General features: G+C 50.0%; 1 protein-coding gene across 1 annotated transcript in view; it reads left to right on the top strand.

Annotated features, from left to right (window-relative positions):
* The window catches only part of PLXNA4 (plexin A4), a 970,847-nt gene that overhangs the window by 677,912 nt on the left and 273,174 nt on the right, over nt 1–19,761 (top strand). Inside the window, exons 7-9 of the mRNA XM_029615156.1 lie at nt 1,796–1,949; nt 4,818–4,917; nt 8,348–8,462. Of these exons, the coding sequence (XP_029471016.1) occupies nt 1,796–1,949; nt 4,818–4,917; nt 8,348–8,462 (369 nt within the window). The remainder of the gene's footprint in view (nt 1–1,795; nt 1,950–4,817; nt 4,918–8,347; nt 8,463–19,761) is intronic.

Genomic DNA, 19,761 nt, shown 5'->3' with positions numbered 1-19,761 from the left:
TAGTAGCATGAGACCTATTTAATGTTTGGGTACTTGCCAGGTTCTTGTGGCCTGGATTGGCCACTGTTGGGAACAGGATGCTGGGCTTGATGGACCCTCGGTCTGACCTGGTGTGGCAATTTCTTATCTTCTTATGAAGAACTGAGACAGGACCTAGGAGAAATGTTTCAAGAGAGGAAAGCCGGATGTTGTAAGGCAGCCTGTTCATGGTGGATATCATACATAGTCTTGCTCTTGAAGTATTATCGATGGTTCAGTGCCTGAAGATTAAAGCTTTTTCTTGTTCTTTATTTTAAAGTAAAGGTTGCGGGAATTGGCTGGATTTTGAATAGTCCACAGCACTGGAAATGTATATGGGTGCTGTTAGCATGCACACATGATAGGCAATTTTCAAAAACGAAACTACCCGGCTGGTTTCTCTTAGAAAATGTTCTACGGCGTTCGTGTCCCAGAAGTGCCTGCGTTCATTTGCATCTGCTGTTTTTTGTGGGCAGCCCGTCGGAACTGGAATAGTCGGCATGTATTAGAAAGTCGATTGTCTGTGGGGCTGTTTCACTCCCCCGAACCTAAACATCCGGCCGGCGCTCGTTTTTAGCTGTGTGGTGGGCACAGTTTACCTGGAGGAAAGGGCTCTGAGGACTGGGCTGACAGGGGCCAGGTCTTTATAAAGAATTCCCCCCCTGCTGTGGTAGCGCTGTGGCTGCTCTGCTCGTGGCATCCTCGCTCTCCCGGGGCCTTCTTCCCGTAGGCGCCGTATGCCCTTCCTTGCCCACTCTGTGGTGTGCGTTACGCTGCGCGGTGGCGTACGGGAGGGCTGCAACGGGAATACAGAGACCCGCGTTCTGGGAAAATAAACACTCGCACGTGCTCGGTCTCCGTTAAAAGCCATTAATCCGGCTTTGTAGATATTCCCTGCTGCTGTCGGAATATAGTGACCAGTGACCAGCTGTACTGAAAATTACCCCCGAGGCAGCAAAATACTGTAGAAAATGAAATACTAGAAGATTCACCATTTATTATATTCACCTTATTCTTGCCATGCTATCACTGCACAGGGCATTCAGTGTTAGGCCTAGTACAATACGAGTCACAGTAACTGATATTTAGCAGCGGAAGAGAATTGTTATAGTAAATATTTGGTGTTCTGCACTAATAACTGTGTGGAGGGAAAGGCTAGGTTGTAATGCAGCATTAGTGCCTGGCTCTGGCGAAGCGTGCAGCTCAGCAGTGACGGCGACAGAGCAAATGGCCCCCCCCCCCCCCCCCCAGCACGTTACAGCAGTCGGTCTGCACGGAGGGACCACGCTGCAGTGGCCTGGCGATCGGCCGAGCTGCAGCCAATTCTGCAGGATGGATCTTACGGGGGTAACTTTCAAAGCCGACGGGTTTCGTGCGCATAAGCAGCTGCTACAAAAGCGTCCGGGGCTTCGCGTGGCGTTAAGGTAGCCCCGTCGCCCGGCTTCGCACGTGTGCGTGTTTGCATGAACCCAGCAGAGGCGCTCGGGGGGGGGGGGGGGGGGGGTTGGTGGGGACGGAGAGCGGAGTCCGCGCTTGCGTGCGCACTTCCTGATGTTTTTAAAAGCGTGCAAAAGGAGTCTACACGCGCAAGCTACCCCTTCCGAAGCGGAGGTATAAGTTTATGGGAGCCAAGATGCGCGTGTGCCGTGAGGAAGAGCAGCAGGACGCTCCTTTAGCGCCGTGGGGTTTCATCAAGCAAAGCTAGAGAAGTCCACGTTCCCCTCCCCCCCTTCCCCATTTTGTCAAGGAACAGTTCTCCTCCTCTCTTCCTTTCCAGCTGGTGCTGGAGGCGTACAATGTCCCTGAGCTCTCGGCCGGCGTCAACTGCACCTTTCAAGACCTCTCGGAGATGGACGGCACGGTGGTCGGCAACCAGATCCGCTGTGTCTCCCCGGCCGAGAAGGAGGTGCCCAGGATCATCACGGAGAATGGTGAGTGAGCCGGACCCTTCCAGGGTCCAGCGGTGCAAAATTCCAGAGGCGCTCCTCGCTCCCCTGCCACAGCGAGGTTTTGCATCAGATATCTAATGTTAATATTCATTGGCATTTATGCACTACTTTGTACCCCAACAGGATATCTCTGTGGTTTAAAAATGTTTATATCGGTGTCTTCTGGGGTAAATGTCATTAAAAACGTCCCCACCATATGGACACTGCATGATTATTATTATTATTATTTTTTTTTTTTAATAAACTCTTTATTAATATAACACAAGAAGAAAACAGACATCCTGGTACATGGTAAGATTTGTCCACAGAAACAGCCATCTTAACAAAATAACAATAAAATAGCAATCAGCGACGTTTAAGATCAGGTACAAAACAAAATCCAATATAACGGCCTCAGTGGGGCATACAGCTAAGCATGAGACTGATTCGCAGGTATCCACAGCTATCTACCCCATACAGTAACCCATAATATCTTCTAACATAGTCCCAGATGTTATCCGATTTGAACTTTTCGCCTTTAAGTGCATATCCGAGTTGCTGAAGGCCAGAAACGTTACGGCGTTGCTTTTTTCCAGCAGTCGAAAACATGGGCTAAATTTCCAGTTGGTAGCAACTGAGAGCCTCGCTGCCTGGAGGAGCTGCGCTACCAATAGCTGGCGTGGAGATGGAACTGAGGACCCCTCCCGACCCCCAGGCAAATCAGTAATGTCTGAGATTTCCTGCGCTACCTTCCCCCCCCCCAAAAAAAACCCCGTACCCTTTGACGGTGCCACCACGCGTGCACGTGAGTCCCGCGCCCTCGCCAGCAGCGAGCGGCATCAGACTCGGGGGAACAATCTAGAGACGAGGGAACGGTTCACTTGACACGTCTACTCTAGTGGCAGAGGTCGGGGTGCACGAGAACTCCTCTGCCTCTGTTTTTTACAAAATGGCCTTGAGCGGTACTAATAACGTGCTTCCTTTTTTTTTTTTTTTCATCCTCTCGTCTTGGAACTCTTTCCGGCAGCACGGGACCTAGAAACCTGCTGCCGGGTCACCAGCTCTAAGGGACGCCTGAGTGCGTGGTTCTGAAGTGTTGACATTTTAAGAAGTGCTGGAGGAAATTCCACTCTGGAAACCCCACCTACGTTTATTATTCGCGGCGAGCCCGCACGCCGGTTAGGGTTGAGGCGTGCGGCGCCACGTGACACTTTTTTTTTTAAATTTAAATCATAGCTCTTGGTATTAGATGCACTCGCCCGAGATCAGACGGGCAGCCAGCGGCGGAAATAGGATTTGGGGGGAGGGATCCCCAGTCCTTAGAGTGCACCTCATTACTGAAGTGGCTCGGAGACGTTCCCCCCCGGTCACGTCGCTCGGCAAAGTGCCATCAGGAGGCCCCATGGTGCCGCTCGCCCGGATTCCTCGGTTCGGCGGAGCCCCCGCCTCGGGTCGTCCTGCGGGTTTTTGCTCAGCTTTGCCTACGGGGGTCGGCATTAGATAAGATGCACCTCGCCAGGCTGTCAAAACAATCAGCAGCAGATGGGCAGCCGTCTTGAGCACCTGACGGTAATATTTATTCTGCTGCAAAAAAATTTTTGACAGATTAATTGTCAAGCCCAGTTTGGGACTGATTGATTAATGAATCCTTCAGACAGAGAAGAAAACAGTGGAGGATGAGGGCTTGCTGGGTCAGAGTCTTTCATTTAACTTTGCGCATCTTGATCACGTTATAGCAATTACCTCTCTCCGAAGCACAGCTGCTTGTTAATGGGTCTGGAGTTCAGGGGAGGTGGGTTTTTTGCGGGCTGCTGATTGCCCAGACTGGCAAAAGGGGAGAAGAGATTAATGTTGCCGCGAAGGGCTGCAGAGGGCGTTGGGGTTGGCGAGGGAGGGCAAGGAGCAGTGTGAGCAGGAAGGAGCAGAGCACAAGCTCCTTGTGCTAGCAGCACCTGCCCTGCACCACGGAAGAGAGAAATGCAGGGAACAGCAAACAGCGTCGAAAGTAAAAATCCAGAGCATCTTATTCTACCTCAATCCACCCAGCTGCAAAGGAGTGAAAGGAAAGTGATTCTCAAGTCTAAATGTTTTGAAGTCCTGACTTGGCTGGGTTCATGTTCCCGCCGTTATAGTAAGCCTGAAAGACAGAGCTGGAGAAGATTCATCCTCTCGTTTCTGTTCAGGCCCCGCAGGCTGGGTCTGAGCTATGAGCCGAATGCCTTCCTCTTGGCATTTCAGCTGAGACCGAGAGCCTGCAGGATATGGGGGGGGGGGGGGGGGGGGTGTGAGAGGGGACGTTTAATGCTCCAGCACCAGGTCCCGTGAGGAACCCGGCGATTGCCGAAGCAGGAGGATTAAACCTCTTGTAAAAGGAAAAATAAGAGACGGGGGGGGGGGGGCGATCCCTCCCCTTTATGAGTCCCTGGTGAAACCCCCACCTCAGCCGCCGCGCTCAGTGCTTCGCCAGGATACGGAGAAGATGGAAGGAATTCAGAAGGGGCAGGTCTGCAACACAGAGAGGAGGAGGAGGAAGGGTGCGGGGGGGGGGGGGGATGGTAGAACCCTTCCCGTATCTGATAAGATTATTTAAATAACGTACGAGAAGGTGGTAAGTTCAGGGACGAGGAGCGATAATAGGAAGGAGGGCAGGCGAGAGGATATCGCGGTGACGGAAAGCGTGAGAGAACGCGAGCCGGCCTGGGGCAGATACGAGGGCCTGTTAGTAAGGGAAGGGCAGAGCCAGAGAGAGAGAGAGAGAGAGAGAGGAAGGTGTCTGGGAAGGCAGGGCACTGTTAGCGGTGGTAGAAGGAGCAGGGACCGATAGGATGATGTTTGTGACTGCTCTGATCAATAACCATTGTCTTCTGACAGGAGACCATCAAGTGGTGCAGCTCCAGCTGAAGTCCAAGGAAACCGGAATGACCTTTGCCACCACCAGTTTCGTTTTCTACAACTGCAGCGTCCACAATTCGTAAGTTTTATCTTCTGCTAGAGCCAAAGAAGGCTTGGGTTGCGGAGGTGGTGCGGGGGGGGGGGGGGGGGGGGGGTGGGGGCTGGGAGTTAGGAGGAGGAGGAGGAGGGGCACGGGCCTTCAGCGCTTCTCACCTCTTCTCATTTCCCTAACCTTCTGCAGTCAGAGGGAGGGATAGATCCTGCAGCTCTAGAGCAGCAATGCCAGGCCGAGACAGTCTTTGTTGCACGAGGGAGACAGGCCTCCTTCCTCGGGAGATCTGCTGCTCCAACGGCTGCAGATCAAAGACAGTCCCCTGCCCCACGGAGCTTACAAGCCACTCGAGACGAGCACGCATGTCAAGCAAGAGTCTGCGGGAGGTGCGTTGATTGTAGATAAGTGTTTTGGATGTAACAGCAGCCTCAGAAATGGTGAGATTTGAGACTGGTCTGGAATACGGCTAGAGAGGGGGCGACTGCGCCATGCATACAACTCAGCCGTACTGAAAAGGGGTCAGCACGATCACCAAGATTTGACATCACAGGTTAAACAAGCAGGCTGGCTCCTGGTCCTCGTGCAGCATGCACCCTGGCAACCTTACTCAAAAGGACCACCGCACTTGTCTCTTAAAAAAAAAGAAAGATTCTGTTAATGAAGCAGCAGTGCGGTTAGACAGAGAGACAGGAAAGTCCCCACCTCCAGGGTCCTGTTAGCTTCTGCCTTTCAAGGCCGTGGAGTTACTGCTGGTGGGAAAAGTCAACTTGGCCTGCGTTTCTGCAGCATCCAAGTCTTAAAACCTGCAGATCCTCCCTCCCTCCCTCCCTCCGCCTCATCACCTAGCAGAAACGTTTCCCCGGGAACCGCTAGAGCGCCGAACACAGCAGACGTCTCAACGTTCGCCGGGACCACAAACACGCATTCCCGCGTCTCGGGCAGCAGAAGGAAGCGCAGGCCGTGCTGGTTAAATATTTATGATGCCCCGTGTTATGGCTCCACGCGATATGATAACATTATACATTTTTAATTTGATTTAGCAGAGAGGCTGCTTGTTATCAATTACGAATAACAGCTCCCGGGGCTGGGGAAGCTGGTGCAGGATTGCTGCGGCAGGGCGGGATTTCACAGCGGGCGGGAGACTTTGCACCCCACCGCCGGGGTTGTAGGCCGTGTCGGGTGTCCATGTGTGTAATCAGAAGGCGGGGGGGGGGGGGGGTGGGGGGAACCACGTGTATGCGGTGCTGCACCAATGACCTTTGAGAGAGGTCAGGGCTCTGTTCTCCAGTTGCTTCCGCATTTATCGCTAGTGGTACTGTTTTCGCTTTTTATATTTGGAGCCGCTTCTCCTTGTCCACAAAACACGTAAGCACTGCTATTCCCTGCCCCGTAAAACATAACCGCCCCTTATTAGCGTGCAGAACCTCCGTCGGTCGAACGAAGTCGGAAAATCACGCAGAGAGAGGCCCCTGGGAAGGCTTTCCGCCGTAGATTTGGAGAAGGGTGGGGGGGGGGCGCACACAGGTCGTGACCCCTGCGCCCGGGGCGTAACGTCACGCACACAAGAAATCCCAATATTATTAGCATCATATTGACTTGGAGCGCACAAATGTGAACTCCATTATAAAATGTTGCATCAAAGAAAGGTTTGTGCCTTTCAAAGATATGAAGGGAATATTGGTGTTGGGATTTGCGGTGGTTTTGGGGGGGGATCGACCCATTCAGTTCATCATCGGTCGTGATGCTCGGACACATTTGTGGCCACGTTCTGTTGTAGAAATGTAACCAGAGTTACTAATGCCTGTCGGAGAAGCGTGGCAAGCTGTTGCTAAAATCTTCGCCAGAGAGGCAAGGGGAAAATGTAATGGGGCCTCCGTCCATTCATCTGACTTAGGCACGTTCCTGTCCCGCAAACGGCTCTAATTCTAATTTAAAATGCTTTACTGAGAAAGGGAAGGGTGGGGACGGGAAGGTTAATTCAGCACAGAGTCTGGCTGCAGTTTTTTTTTTAAGTGATCAGTTTAAAAGCCATTTGGGTGAGACCGATTAACGAGAGCCACCGTCATTGAAAACAGCGAGGGTTGGGGGTCCCAGGGACGAGGAATGTTTTCTATAGTTGTGATTTCATTTTCAAGCTGCAGCCTGTGGGTATTTTTTTTTACTTACGTTTCGTGTACCGGTTTTCCAAGGGAAAAGAGCACGTGGATTTCCGAGGTGGGGGGAATGCGGAGTCTGTCCGTAGGCTTGGCCCCGATTTTTGCGGGGGTAAAACTTTGCTGGAAAGGTGCGCGCGTAGATCTGAAAGTGTCTTGCACGCACCTACTCTCTCTTTCCCCCCCCCCCCCCGCCCACCTTGTCAGCCCCCAGGATCGCCTCCTCTTCGTGTGGAAGAGTGCACGGGGGAATTGTCAGAGGAACCGATTAATTGCGGGCAGAGTGCTGAGTGTTTCCCCACATAAACGGCTTTCAAAATGGCCCCTCCTTCCTTGTCGCTCACCGTAGTTTCCGTAAAGAGCCAAGCCGATGGCTGGGGGGTGTCGTCTGCTAACTCGGGAGCGGTGGTGCCGTGCGTCTGCAGTTGTCTCGCTGGAAAGAAGCAATCGGACGGAGGGGGGGTTTACTGTTGGCGCATTTGCGCAACTTTGCTTCATAATCCACTAGCGGGCTGTGCAGTGGCGCAGCATGGCCCATGTGTTCTTGGGCAAGGGTGATGCAAGTTATTACAAGTGACACCCGGGCTGCTTAAGGGGGGGAAACGTGGCCCGTGCTACTGCGTGCTGTCAGATCCCACGCCTACCCCAAACCCAACCCGGAGATTCCAGGCCCGTCACCGTGAATCCCCAAATAGAGCTCTGATCCTGCACACCCTCCCTCACCCCACCTTACGTGGCCTCTGGTTCTGTGACTCCCTCCTATCTTGCGCCCTTTCACTCCGGGCGGCTTATTGTGCAAAATCTTAACATAGAGAGAGTTCTGCAGATCATTAATTGGGCCGGTCGAGCATTGAAGCTTGATATACCACAGGCAACCCATATTGCCATGGCTGTTTGAACGCTGGTTGGTACACAGATCCCAAAATGCATGGCTTTTGACGTAGAAGCGCAGTACGCACACATCAAGGGTGCACAGAAGTGGCATTAAGGTAGCTCACAGATTATCTGAACCAGATGCCCTTCCATTGGACTTTTATATTTAGAGAAAGGGAAGGGAAGTATGAGAAATTCACAGTCTGGCGCGGCAGTTTTTGTAGAAATCAATGCTATGTTTTCACAGGCCACGCTGAGCTCGGTGTACTGAGCGTCTTCCCCCATGGACACAAAATGGGATGGTTGATTTGTTACGTCGGCCGTGCCTTTCTCCCTTCAGCCATCAGCCTTCCTGTTGACTTAAGCTCTTGTTTCTGCTCGCGAGTTGTGGAAATTCCCGTAACCCTTCCCCATTTTTCTCCTTTCTGCAGGTGTCTGTCTTGCGTGGAGAGCCCCTATCAGTGCCACTGGTGTAAATACCGCCACGTGTGTACTCACGATCCACAGACGTGCTCCTTCCAGGAAGGCAGAGTCAAGGTGGCCGAGGTAGGCTTTACTGCAGCATGGAGACCACGCCACGAGAGGGAGGTAGGGGCTCTGAAGCCAACTGCGAAATGGGTCCTGAAACAGGCAACCATGTGCATGTCTACTGATGTTCTCCACAGCCAGACGGCAGGTTCGCTTAGCAGAGATGAGGCTCCAGATGTTTAGCTGCATTCTGCCTTGAAATTTGCAGAGCTAGCTTAGATTCCTCAAAAAAATGTATTTGCTTGTTTTCTTTGCTCCGTTACCGCCTCGACTGGTATTATTCCTAAGGTGTCCTTACTCCTTTTTTTAAGTATATTGTCTTTCTTACGTTTTATACTTGTTTGGAATAAAGGCTTTTACTTTTTAGTGTCAAGGGAGCTGTCCAGACAGTGGTGCTGAACAGACGTAACATAGGCTTTAATGAGCCCTGAGGCATAATCGGCCGCCCTTGTTATTTTAGCCACCTCTTTCTGGTTTTGAAAAAATGCCCTCCCCTCTCTTGACTTATTTGTGATGTGTTCCTGCACGGCCCGTGCCGCGCTGGCACTGCCATACGTTATCATGACAACATTGCGACTGGTGCCACTCAAGCCCATGGTGTCGCAGCGCCATTGAGTTTCCCGCCATCCGATCAAAGCCCAAATCTCCCAGGTGCGATTTAGTTCATGGGATATGGATGAGGACGAGCATGGCTGTGCCCGATTTATGTATTTGGTGGGAAGTGGTTACTGAGGAGGAACTTAAAAAAGAAACCCAAAAAACTCAAAATACCACTATCTTCTGAGGGATGAATTGTAAATCAGAATGGAAAGGGGAGGGTCTAGATAACTTTGTTTGTGACTTACATGGTATTGTCTCAATGAGGCCGATATTCAGCACTACTTAGCCGAATAAATAGCAACTTAATCTGGCTAAGTGGCGACCGCTGAATGAATATCCGGCTACCTTCAGCAGTTGCCACTTATCTGGCTAAGCAGGCAGTGGGCAGATTGGGGAAGAGCTACGTATCCATTTGTTGTAGCCAGATAAGTGCAGATATTCGGACTTATTAGCCCGCAGTAGACGGATAAGTTAGACCTGCTCAATAACAGGTCTAAACTCAGCCGGGTACGAGTGGCGCTTTCTGCGGGGATATTCAGCAGCAGGGTGGAGCTGCTGAGTATCCCATATAAGTTATCCGGATAAGTTTGATCCGGCTAGTTTACATAGCTGGATAGCTCTGAATATTGAGCCCTGCAGATTTAACAAAAGGAATTTGTGGCCGGCTCAGTGGCAGTGCTGGGCATTGCTGTGTGGAAAGACCTGGGTTGGATTTCCAGCTCGTGTTCTCTGTCCCCCTCTCCAGGTTGGCTGGGGCTGGAGTCATAGCCATGGTGACACCGAGGGACTGGATTCAGGGCCCACGATTGCAGGGCATGGCCCCCTGGCGAGGGATTGTCATTGCACGGATTGGACTAAAGTTAGTTGGGAGGGGGGGCAGGAGATAGGAGAAATCTCCCCAGGTAGTTGCAAAGGAAGGCTCATGGCCTTGGTCCCAACCAGGCTGAAAGCACGGGAGGAGCAGGAGGAAACCCCGTTGGGTGGAGAATTGAGAAAAGGAAGCTCTTGGCGTCTTTTTCTTCTCAAGCTGGACACTGTTCAGGACCAGGGAGCGGGGACCAATTATTGGACGTTACAGGAAGCCAGGCCCTGAGAGCTGGAGTACAGTGCAGGATAAGTCCGGGAGGAGGGATCAGAGCCTGCACAGACTTGACTGTAACTCTGCAGGAGGCTGTGGGGGGAGTGAGGCCAGGGAGTGAGGGATTGCTGCAGAGATAAGGCCTGATTAGCACAGGCTCGTCCTGCCTCTCAGACTGTTGCTGTTCCCTTTTCTGTGGTTTTTTTTCCCCTAGGCTGCCCGCTGAAGCTTTGACTGTTGACAGAAAAGCTGCTTTCTTACAAATTCTCTCCCATTCTACATCTTCAAAACTTCATTTTTTTGCACTGTTGCTGATTTTCTGCTTCTGTAGAGGTTTGATGTTTCAGGACTGTGTAAGGTTGCTCGAGACTGTTTTTGTTATGTGTATTGCTTTTCAGTTGTAATCTTTTTTTTTTTTACATGGGAATAGAGGTGCCCAGTCCAGCCTAAAGAGCCATTCATAAGTGACTCTTCTTAGATCGGACTTGTTTTGGGCAGGGTGGATATCATGGAAGCCTATTGGGAGGCTTAAAAGAGGGCAGGCTTTAGCAGCAGATTACAACATGAAAGAACAGTATTTCACTTCATTAAGAACTGTTTTCATGTTGTTTTTACTGGTTCTGTTGGTTTGATTTATATGATGATTTGTATTTGTACCTGTTTATATTATTTGTAATTGCTGTTTATTGTGTAACAGTGAAAACCACTTTGATTGCTTCTGAAAGGCATCAGTAAATTAAATTAGGGAATTTTCAGGATGAGAATCAATTAGGAGTATTTGGAGAGGTTTTGTTCTTCCTACCAGGGCTCTCTTTCTTAATGGGTTCTCCGGATATTCGACCAAAAGCCATCTTTTTATTTAGCCCCCACATGCCTTCAGGGACTGAGTTGCTTGCCCATTTTTAGCCAATATCTGAGGAACAATGTGCAGTATCCCAGAAATAAATGCCCACAGGGAAATTGAAAGGTAAAAATATGAGCCATCCAATGGTGTGGGACAAAGAGGTCTGGGGAGGTGTTTTTGTTTCCATGCACTTATTACTTTTGTGATATGACTGCACTGGGTTTGGGAAGTTTGTTTATCTTTTTCTTTGCCTTTTCCTTATTCCGCCATAATTCAGTCTCTTTCCTCAGTCTGGGAAACTGATGTCAATTAAGGATGGCTAAACCAGTCCAAATGTGATCTGAGCCATCCCGTCCCGGAAGAATGATTACCGTGCTTTAAGATTGTACAAGTTGTCGCTGGCGTGGTCCTGAGGCAGCCCTGGTAAAATCCAGACCCATTTGACTGGACCTGGCCAAATCAGAAGCAGCACCAGCTCCTCTCCAATCCCTGTTCCTGCCTCAGCTTGTCTAACCAGCCCTGGATACTCTCTTGTCGATAACTTAAGAGCCCCTGTGTACTAAGCCCGCCCGCCGGAAACTAAAATTGGAAAACAAATCTTAGTCTGTCTGGCCCTGGGTGCTGTATGAGGGGTGTCCAGTGTTGTAGGGCAGGTGAGAGATGCTTCTGTGGCTGACGGGAAATCTCAGACTGAAAGCTGGTCCCCAAGTCCTTCAAAGAATGAGATTTAAAGCAAAACTGGAGCGCCTGGCTCAGAGCAGTTGACTTTGTTCAGGGCTGGATCAGATCTGGCTTTGGAGGTCCAGGCTGGTCCACCCACGCCTAGGAGGATCTGTGTTGATCTCTTTCCGGTTTCGTGTACAGTGGGTTTTGGTCTCAGGGAAACATCAGGTAAGTATAAAAATGTGACTTTACCTGCCCACAGTATCTGGGGAATAACAAACATTCGGGCCGATACAGTAAAGTCCGCGGGAGAGCGGATGAACGCCCGCTCTCCCGGCGCGCACGATTCTGTATTTAAATTAGGCGACGCGGTAAAAACGGGAAAAAGGAGGCGCTAGGGCCACTAGCGCGTCCCTAGTGCCTGCTTTTTGACAGGAGCGGCGGCTGTCAGCGGGTTTGACAGCCGACGCTCAATTTTGCCGGCGTCGGTTCTCGAGCCCGCTGACAGCCACGGGCTCGGAAACCGGACGCCGGCAAAATTGAGCGTCCGGTTTTCGGCCTGACAGCCGCGGGCCGACTTCAAATTTTTTTTTTTTACTTTTTTTTTACTCTTCGGGACCTCCGACTTATTATCGCTATGATAGTAAGTCGGAGGGTGCACAGAAAAGCAGTTTTTACTGCTTTTCTGTGCACTCTCCCGGCACCGGAAGAAATTAGCGCCTACCTTTGGGTCGGCGCTAATTTCTGGAAGTAAAATGTGCGGCTTGGCTGCACATTTTACTTTCTGTATCCCGTGCGCATACCTGATAGGGCCCTCAACATGCATTTGCATGTTGAGGGCCCTATTAGGTTCGGCGGGTTGGACGCGCGTTTTCCTCCCCTTACTGAATAAGGGGAGGAAAACGCGCGCCCAAGAGCAGGCTGACAAGCTCCGATGGAGCGCACTGTACTGTATTGGCCTGACAATAAGTTATCAAATTTAATGTGGTTTTTAAATGTTGACCATCACTTTCCTCTTGCTCCTATGGGTTTCCGTCTCGGTTGGAACTGGGCCTCCAATGAGCCTTCATTTGCGGTCTGCCCTTGGCTTTTCCTCATTCTGTACCCCACCCCTCCCATGTGTCCCAGCCACCACCGTGACGGTCCTTGGCCAGACGGCGGCTGCTTCTGGACCGCAATACGCGTGTATCTTGAGTCTGGCCCCCCCCCCCCCCCCCCCCCCCCCCCCCCCCCGGACGCACTGAGTCTCCCCCCTCCCCAGGAGCTGTGAATGCTGCCGCCCCAGCCCCAGCCTGGCCCTGGAAGCCGATCCCAGGCCCCTTTCAGATGAAAGTTTAAACCAGGGGTCCCCAAACCTGTCCTGGAGGGCCACCAGCCAGTCGGGTTTTTGGGATATCCTCAATGAATATGCATGAGAGAAAATTTGCATGCACTGCCTCCATAACATGTAAATTTTCTCTCATGCATATTCATTGAGGATATCCCAAAAACCCGACTGGCTGGTGGCCCTCCAGGACAGGTTTGGGGACCCCTGGTTTAAACGCTGACGCTGGAGCGTGTGACCTAACACAGTCGCTCCACGGGAGCCGATGTTGAAAGAAACCGCGCAAGATGTCTGGAGCAGCCCTCTTTTTTGGGCCAAGTCAATGAAACACGCAGTTCAGACAAAGATTCCAACTCGGATGCGCTCAAGCTTAGCAGCCCACAAGGTGACGTGACCCTCTCTGGTCCTCGCCTGACCCCTAGAGAGCCCAGTGTGCCCTGCGCTCCCCACCCCTCCTCCGCCTGGCGCTGTTTGCTGTTTCTTGTGCAGTGATGCCAGGCACGGTCAGTCCCAGCAGCACAAATCGGATCTGAGATTTCCCTGTACTACTGCTGCTGCTGTGCTGCCGGACCATCTGGTCGGCCTGGGAACGCGCTCAGCTTCGTAAAGAAGAAGGCCGACCTCGTTCCGGGACTTATTAGTACCTGCGCAGTCATATCTCAGGTCACGGACGGTTATGGGGCGATCCCTAATCATTTAATTATCATGATGAATCCTTTCATTTCTTGCCTTTTTTTATTTTTTTTGAGGGGGGGGGGGTTGTATTTTACAAGCTGTCTTGCCTTAATGTTGTGTTTATTTAAAGATTTCATCTGCTGCCTGCAGATAGCAATGTGTTTTATGTTCCCTGATCCGTGGAAATGACAGTAGACGCCCACATAAACCACTGCACGGCTTCACACACTAATCTGCCAGTCACCTGCTCCTGGTAACATCTGGAGGGGATAAATCTTGGTACTGAAGGGCATTGCACCTGGCATAGGTGCTGCAGCGATAAGATACAGAGGATGGATCCTGCTGCAGGTGCCGATACCATTATGCTGCAGATAAATCCTGTTCACCAGTGATGGGTAGTGAAGTGATGTTATTATTAGACAGTGGATATATCCAAAGTCCTCGTGTTAGACAGCAGAGAAATCCTAGCTTCTGATACAGTACGGCTGATAATCCTCACGCTCTGCTTTCCTCCGGGGCACGGATAGAAAGAGAACTTTGCATTCCAGTTCAGTGTAAGCTGCTCAGCGCCTCGGGACGTCATAGCCACAGGCCGTCTCTGGTCTCTCATTTTGGGCCCTAGGCTGCTTGGTGTTGCCTTGTCTCTAGTTCTGGTGGCCATTGCTGAAAGAGATGAAATCTCATTTGAAAATCTTTTCTCCTTGTTTACTGTTTTTTAAATTTTTTTTTTTTTTTTTAACAATATCCCGCTCTTGAAATGTCACTCGGCTCACTCGTAAGCACCACCGAGTTCCTGGCATCCTCTTTCACTGTGAAGTGCGATTGCTGTGAATTCCTTCCACAAGAGCCACCCCCGGGACAAGTAAAATGCACTTAAAAGCACAGCAGAAGCGGTGGAACGATGCCAGGGCCTGGAACCTGAGGCTAGTGAATTGTGCTATTGGGCAAGTGATAAACAATTGCCCACCAGAAGAATGAAAAAGGGCTGTGTAAGTATGCGCTGAGTCCCCCCCCTCCCCACAGACCAATGAAAGTCAATAAGGGCTCTTAATTGTGATGCGGCATCAAACCATAAAATATTTGGTATATCCAAACCATCTCTTTGCTTTGGTTGACATAAGATTGCTCGGGCTACCCGTGGCAGTCGCCGCCTCCAAATAAAACCTAAAATTTTCTTTTGCCGGAAGCGTAAAACCACTGCCGACAGAAGAATAGGAAGAGTGATAAAGAAATAAATAAATCTGGGCAAAATATTCATTTTAGTAATGGCAACCTGACCAAGCCAGGAAAAGCATTCCCTGTTCCACCTGTACATACTGCCCTCAATAATGGACTGTAACTCAAACGAAATAAGTCATTTTTACATCGGAGCTGACGTGTATGCCTAAATATTTCAAGGAGGATGTGGCCCAGCGGAAAGGGAATTTTTTTGACTGTCTTAACCGATCAATTCATCCAGATTGACATTCAAGAGTTCAGATTTTTGCAAATTATCTTTGAAACCCCGAAACTTCTCCAATTGCAATTCATTCATTACACCAGATAGTGATAAAGACGGCTCGGATATAGTGAAAAGAATATCATCAGCAAATAATGAGATTTTAAACTGTGGGTGACCAACCTGAATACCCCTAATCTGATCAGAGAGCCTAACTTGAGGGGTAAAGAGCAAACAACAGAGGGGATAATGGGCAGCCTTGCAAAACAGTCCCCGTATCCACCATTCACTTTCACGCTGGCTTCTGGGGAGTCCAATCCAACATAGAAAGACAGAGCCAAACTGCATTTTCCGCAGTGATTTAAATAGAAAGGACCAGGGCACCATGTCAAATGCTTTCTCGGCATCAATGGATAGTAATGCTGTAGGTCCATTCTCGTGAAGAACAGAGCAAATCTGCAATCTTCAATCGATTTTCAAAGCCCTACACCCGCCGGGCTGATTTTAAAACAGCCCGGCGACGCACGTAAAGCCCCGGGACGCGTCTTAAGTCGCAGGGCTTCGGGAAAGGGGAGGGGGGCGGTCCCCGGCACAGTGGCCATTTGCAAACGGTAAGTTAAAGGAATGCAGGGTGGTTAGAATAGGGCTAGGGGGTGGAAAGGTTAGGGGAAGGGGTAGGAAGGATAGAGTAGGGGGAAGGGAAGTTCCGGTACAGGCCCCTCCTAAAATTGGAGCGGCCTGGGAGGGAAAGGGTGAAGGCTGCGGGCGTTGGCGGGCGCAAGACACGCTGGTGTGCACCCCCTTGCACGTGCTGACCCCCAATTTTATAACATGCATGCACCTGCGCGCACGTTATAAAATCGGGCGTCCATGTGTGTGCGCCGGATAGCTCACGCACATGGACGCCCGCGCGTAGGTTTTAAAATCTGCCCCGTTATCTGTAGCCGAGCGGTGTGGAATAAACCCCACTTGATCATGGTGCACTAGTTGGGGGGTAGTATCATATTTAATCGCTCTGCCAGAACTTAGCCAAGGTTTTGAGATTCAGATTGATTAGGGAGATCGGGTGGTACGAGCCACAGAGGATAGGATGTCTGCCAGGTTTCACAAGGACACAGATACCTGCTACATTAGAGTTAGCAGTGAGAGTATCCCCCATCTCTCAGCGAGCTGAACATATCCATCAGTGGTGCAATTAAGACAGGGGATAGCTGTTTATAATAGCCGCTAGACCACCTATCCAATCCAGATGACTTTCCTGCTTTCAAGGACTTAATGACCTGTAGTACTCGTGTACTAACTGAGTGGTCAAGAAAACTGTTATTCAGGAGTCAGGCCAAGGTAGTGGTATAGAGAGGAGATAATCATCAATCACCAAGCTAGAAGTTATTAGTAACCTACATAAGCGTATTAATGTTAAATCAAACTGCCTAATTTGTTCCTAACAATAAGGTTAAACTTACACACTTAGTTTATTATTTTAAATTGTTACCGTACTATAATGGCACATGAGTAATTTGTAATCTATACCACCCATATTTCTCTTTATCGTGCCCTTCTGTAAACCATTGTGATGGTTATTTATTTATTTAGAGATTTTTTTATATACCGCGGCACGTGCAGCACATCACCTCGGTTTACAGCAAACAGTAATGCAACAACAGGCTTTACAATAAAATATTATTGTTATTTAACTTAATGACGGTATAGAACATTTTTTTTAAATAAATAAATAAGATAAGATTGGTCTGCACTATAAAGAGTTTTATAGAACTGAGTGAAGCAATTTCGAAATGTTGTACCCTTAACCACAAAGAGTAGCACAAAGGGAAAGGTCCACCTGTAGCACTTGAATAACAGCACACGGTTCATAGCGCTTGCAAAGAGTGGATGGCGCCAAGTCTTCAAAAAGGGAGATAGCATGACCTTCCCATGACAGATCAGTCTGCTTCCGTGCCAGATCAAAAATAAGCAAAGCTGTGGAAACATAGCACTATATCCCCTGCCCGGTTGTCTATTTTGGGGCCAAGAGCTCTATGGGCCCTCTTGATTTTTATTTGAGAAAGCGGCTGTGCCGCTCTGAAGTGAGCGTATGTAGGAGCAGATGGTTTTTGCCACTAGCATCGCGTCTCTATAAGCATCGGATTCAGGGATCCCCCTAATCCTTAAATTGCAGCGCCAGGAGTGATTCTCAAAGTCTTCCAACTTCTCTGCTAGCGCTGCCGTTTCGTTTAAAATAACCTTCTGCTGTGCCGAGAGACTGTTTTATAGCGTCGGCACGCCCTTCCATTCGGGTAGCCATTCCATCTACACGTGTTCCCAACGCTGCTAAATCCTCCCTCACTTCACAGATCGACTCGAGCAGCTCTTTTTTTTTTATGCTGCTTTGGGTCTGACCTGATTTCCAGAAACCAGTCACGGGAGTTCATCTCTGGTCGGCAAATCCGTGAGTTCAGAGACCGTAGCTGGGCCAGCAGGAGAGTCCGCGTTTGGCGCCCTTTTAGGCCCGGAGAGATCGGCAGCTTGCTCACTACACGAAAACTGCTTTAATTCAGCGGTTTTGCGTTTGGACGCCATCCGGAGAGTTCGGCTGACGATAATACTGCGGTAGACTAGGAATATGCAAGCCGGAGATATGGAAATCAGCTGGGGGATGCGATCGGGATCGCAGAGCTCCACTCTTTTAAGCAGCCATCTTGGTTGATGGCCAAAGAGCGTCCCCTCCCTCCCCACCCCATGAAACGTTTTTACGTCGCGACGCGGCTGGAGGACAGATACTGACCGCGAGTTTCCCAACGTATCCTGTGCCGTGTTCATGCGCTCCCCTGACACAAAGGTAGAAATCCGATAACTCAGGCGTTGCACGGCTCCTTTCATTCAAACGGGGTCCCAGTACACCTTACACGTTAAGGCCTCGGAAGCAGGCGTGCTTTGGGGTGGATGGCCTGATGCAGACTGATCTGCTTCCAGCAGAAAGGAGGAGTCATGGTTGGGTAGAGGGAGGCATAAGGTACAGACTCGTGCGATAGTGAAACTCTGTAATTCAGTATCACTGGGGTCACTTTCACATGATCACATTGGCCAAGCGTTCCCATAACCACTCCTTTCCGCCATGGTTTCAATCCGTATCATCAGGTTACTGTCTACCTAATGAGGTTAGCATAGTCCTTCCCAATGTAAGTTCCCTGCTTTCGCCCAAGTTATGTCTAACCATGTTTCTATAACTGCTCTCACCCTAGTTATGTTCAAAGTTATGCTCAATATTATGTTCAATATCTACCGTGTTCAATGTAAGACAAGACTATGTCACTGTTGTTTTTTGCTGGTTGTAATGTAGACCGAAGTGATAATTAATCCTGTTAATTGAACCTCGGTATATAAAAGCTATAAATAAATAAATAAATAAATGATCCGGTCACCGTAACTCTGCATCCTTAGGGGATCGTTTGCACTATAGTCACCGTCGTGCCGCAGTCTGATGCGTCAGCGTGGGTTGCAGCCGAAACACCTTGGGTGCGGAAAAAGAAGGGCGATTTTCTCTGCGGCAACTCGATGGAAAGAATTGTGGGGGTGTGTGTGTGTGTGTGTGTGTGTGTGAGCGAAAGCTCCCCTTCCTCCTCGCCTGATGGAGCAGCAACGAAACGCTTGGGAGGTTATTTCCCCCTCTTTTTGTCCGATTGGACTCTGCCCTGGGGGATCCCCAGTTAATCAACAGCCGTCTCTCTGCCCCGCCCCTGTCCTGGAATTAGGGGTTTCCTGCCCTCCTACCCCCATGGTCACTCCGGAGAAGATCAGTCCTTGGCTGTTCTGCTCTGCTGAGAGAGTTTGGTCATGGGAAGGAGGCTTTTGGCAGAGAGGGGAATGTCAGCATTGACTGCCTGGGATGAAGGGACATGTTTCGCTAACATCAGTTATTGACATTTTTTTTTTTTTTGTCCACCGCTGCTGATAAATAGGCGGCTGGAAAGGTCCTGAAAAAATAGATTGTCTTTGTGGTAGATTTTAATTGGCTGCAAGCCACACTGGAAAAGCCACAGGTTTATCATCTCCCATGACAAGTGTCTGTGGAGCACGCTTCCTGTTCTGAAGTGAAAAACGGCTCCTTCGACTTCCATAAATCTGTGCTAGGGAACACATCAGAGGAAGGGGGCGTAGGCCTGATCCCTGCGTCCAGATGGTCCGAAGCAGGGGCCTCCTGTCGTGGTTCTCCGGTCTCCCTCTCTCCTCACCCGCAGCTCTCTGCATCCTGGACGTTTGTAGGCGAGTTAGGGATCCAGCCCAATGGAACAAGGTGATAAGAGCAGCATCCTCTTATGAAATCAGCTGCATCTCCGAAACAAATATCCAAAAATGTATTTTGTAACAGGTTCTTCTTTTTTTTTTTTTTTAAATTTTGGATTTTTAAAAGCATATTTCTTTTTTTTTTTTTTTTCAGTCTCATAAGATTAGGGGGTAGGGGGTGGGTTGGAGAATAATGGCCTAACTTTCCAGCTGTTCTTCTCCCTCTGTCTTCCTAGTAGCACTCCGGGGACAAAACCCACTCCCTCTAGCAGAACCAGAGCTGCCTTCAGTGCTGCCACACACACATCCGGGGCATGTGAGTCTGCGGGACTGGCACCTCCCCAGTCAATCCTAATGGAGAAAGCTCCTGGACAGGCAGCATGCGAAATCTCCCCCCCCCCCCCCCCCCCCCCC

The sequence above is a fragment of the Rhinatrema bivittatum genome, chromosome 9, assembly GCF_901001135.1.
Source record: "Rhinatrema bivittatum chromosome 9, aRhiBiv1.1, whole genome shotgun sequence".
NCBI lineage: Eukaryota > Metazoa > Chordata > Amphibia > Gymnophiona > Rhinatrematidae > Rhinatrema > Rhinatrema bivittatum.
Note: the sequence above shows the minus strand (reverse complement) of the source record. Positions and strands in the feature narration are given on the sequence as shown.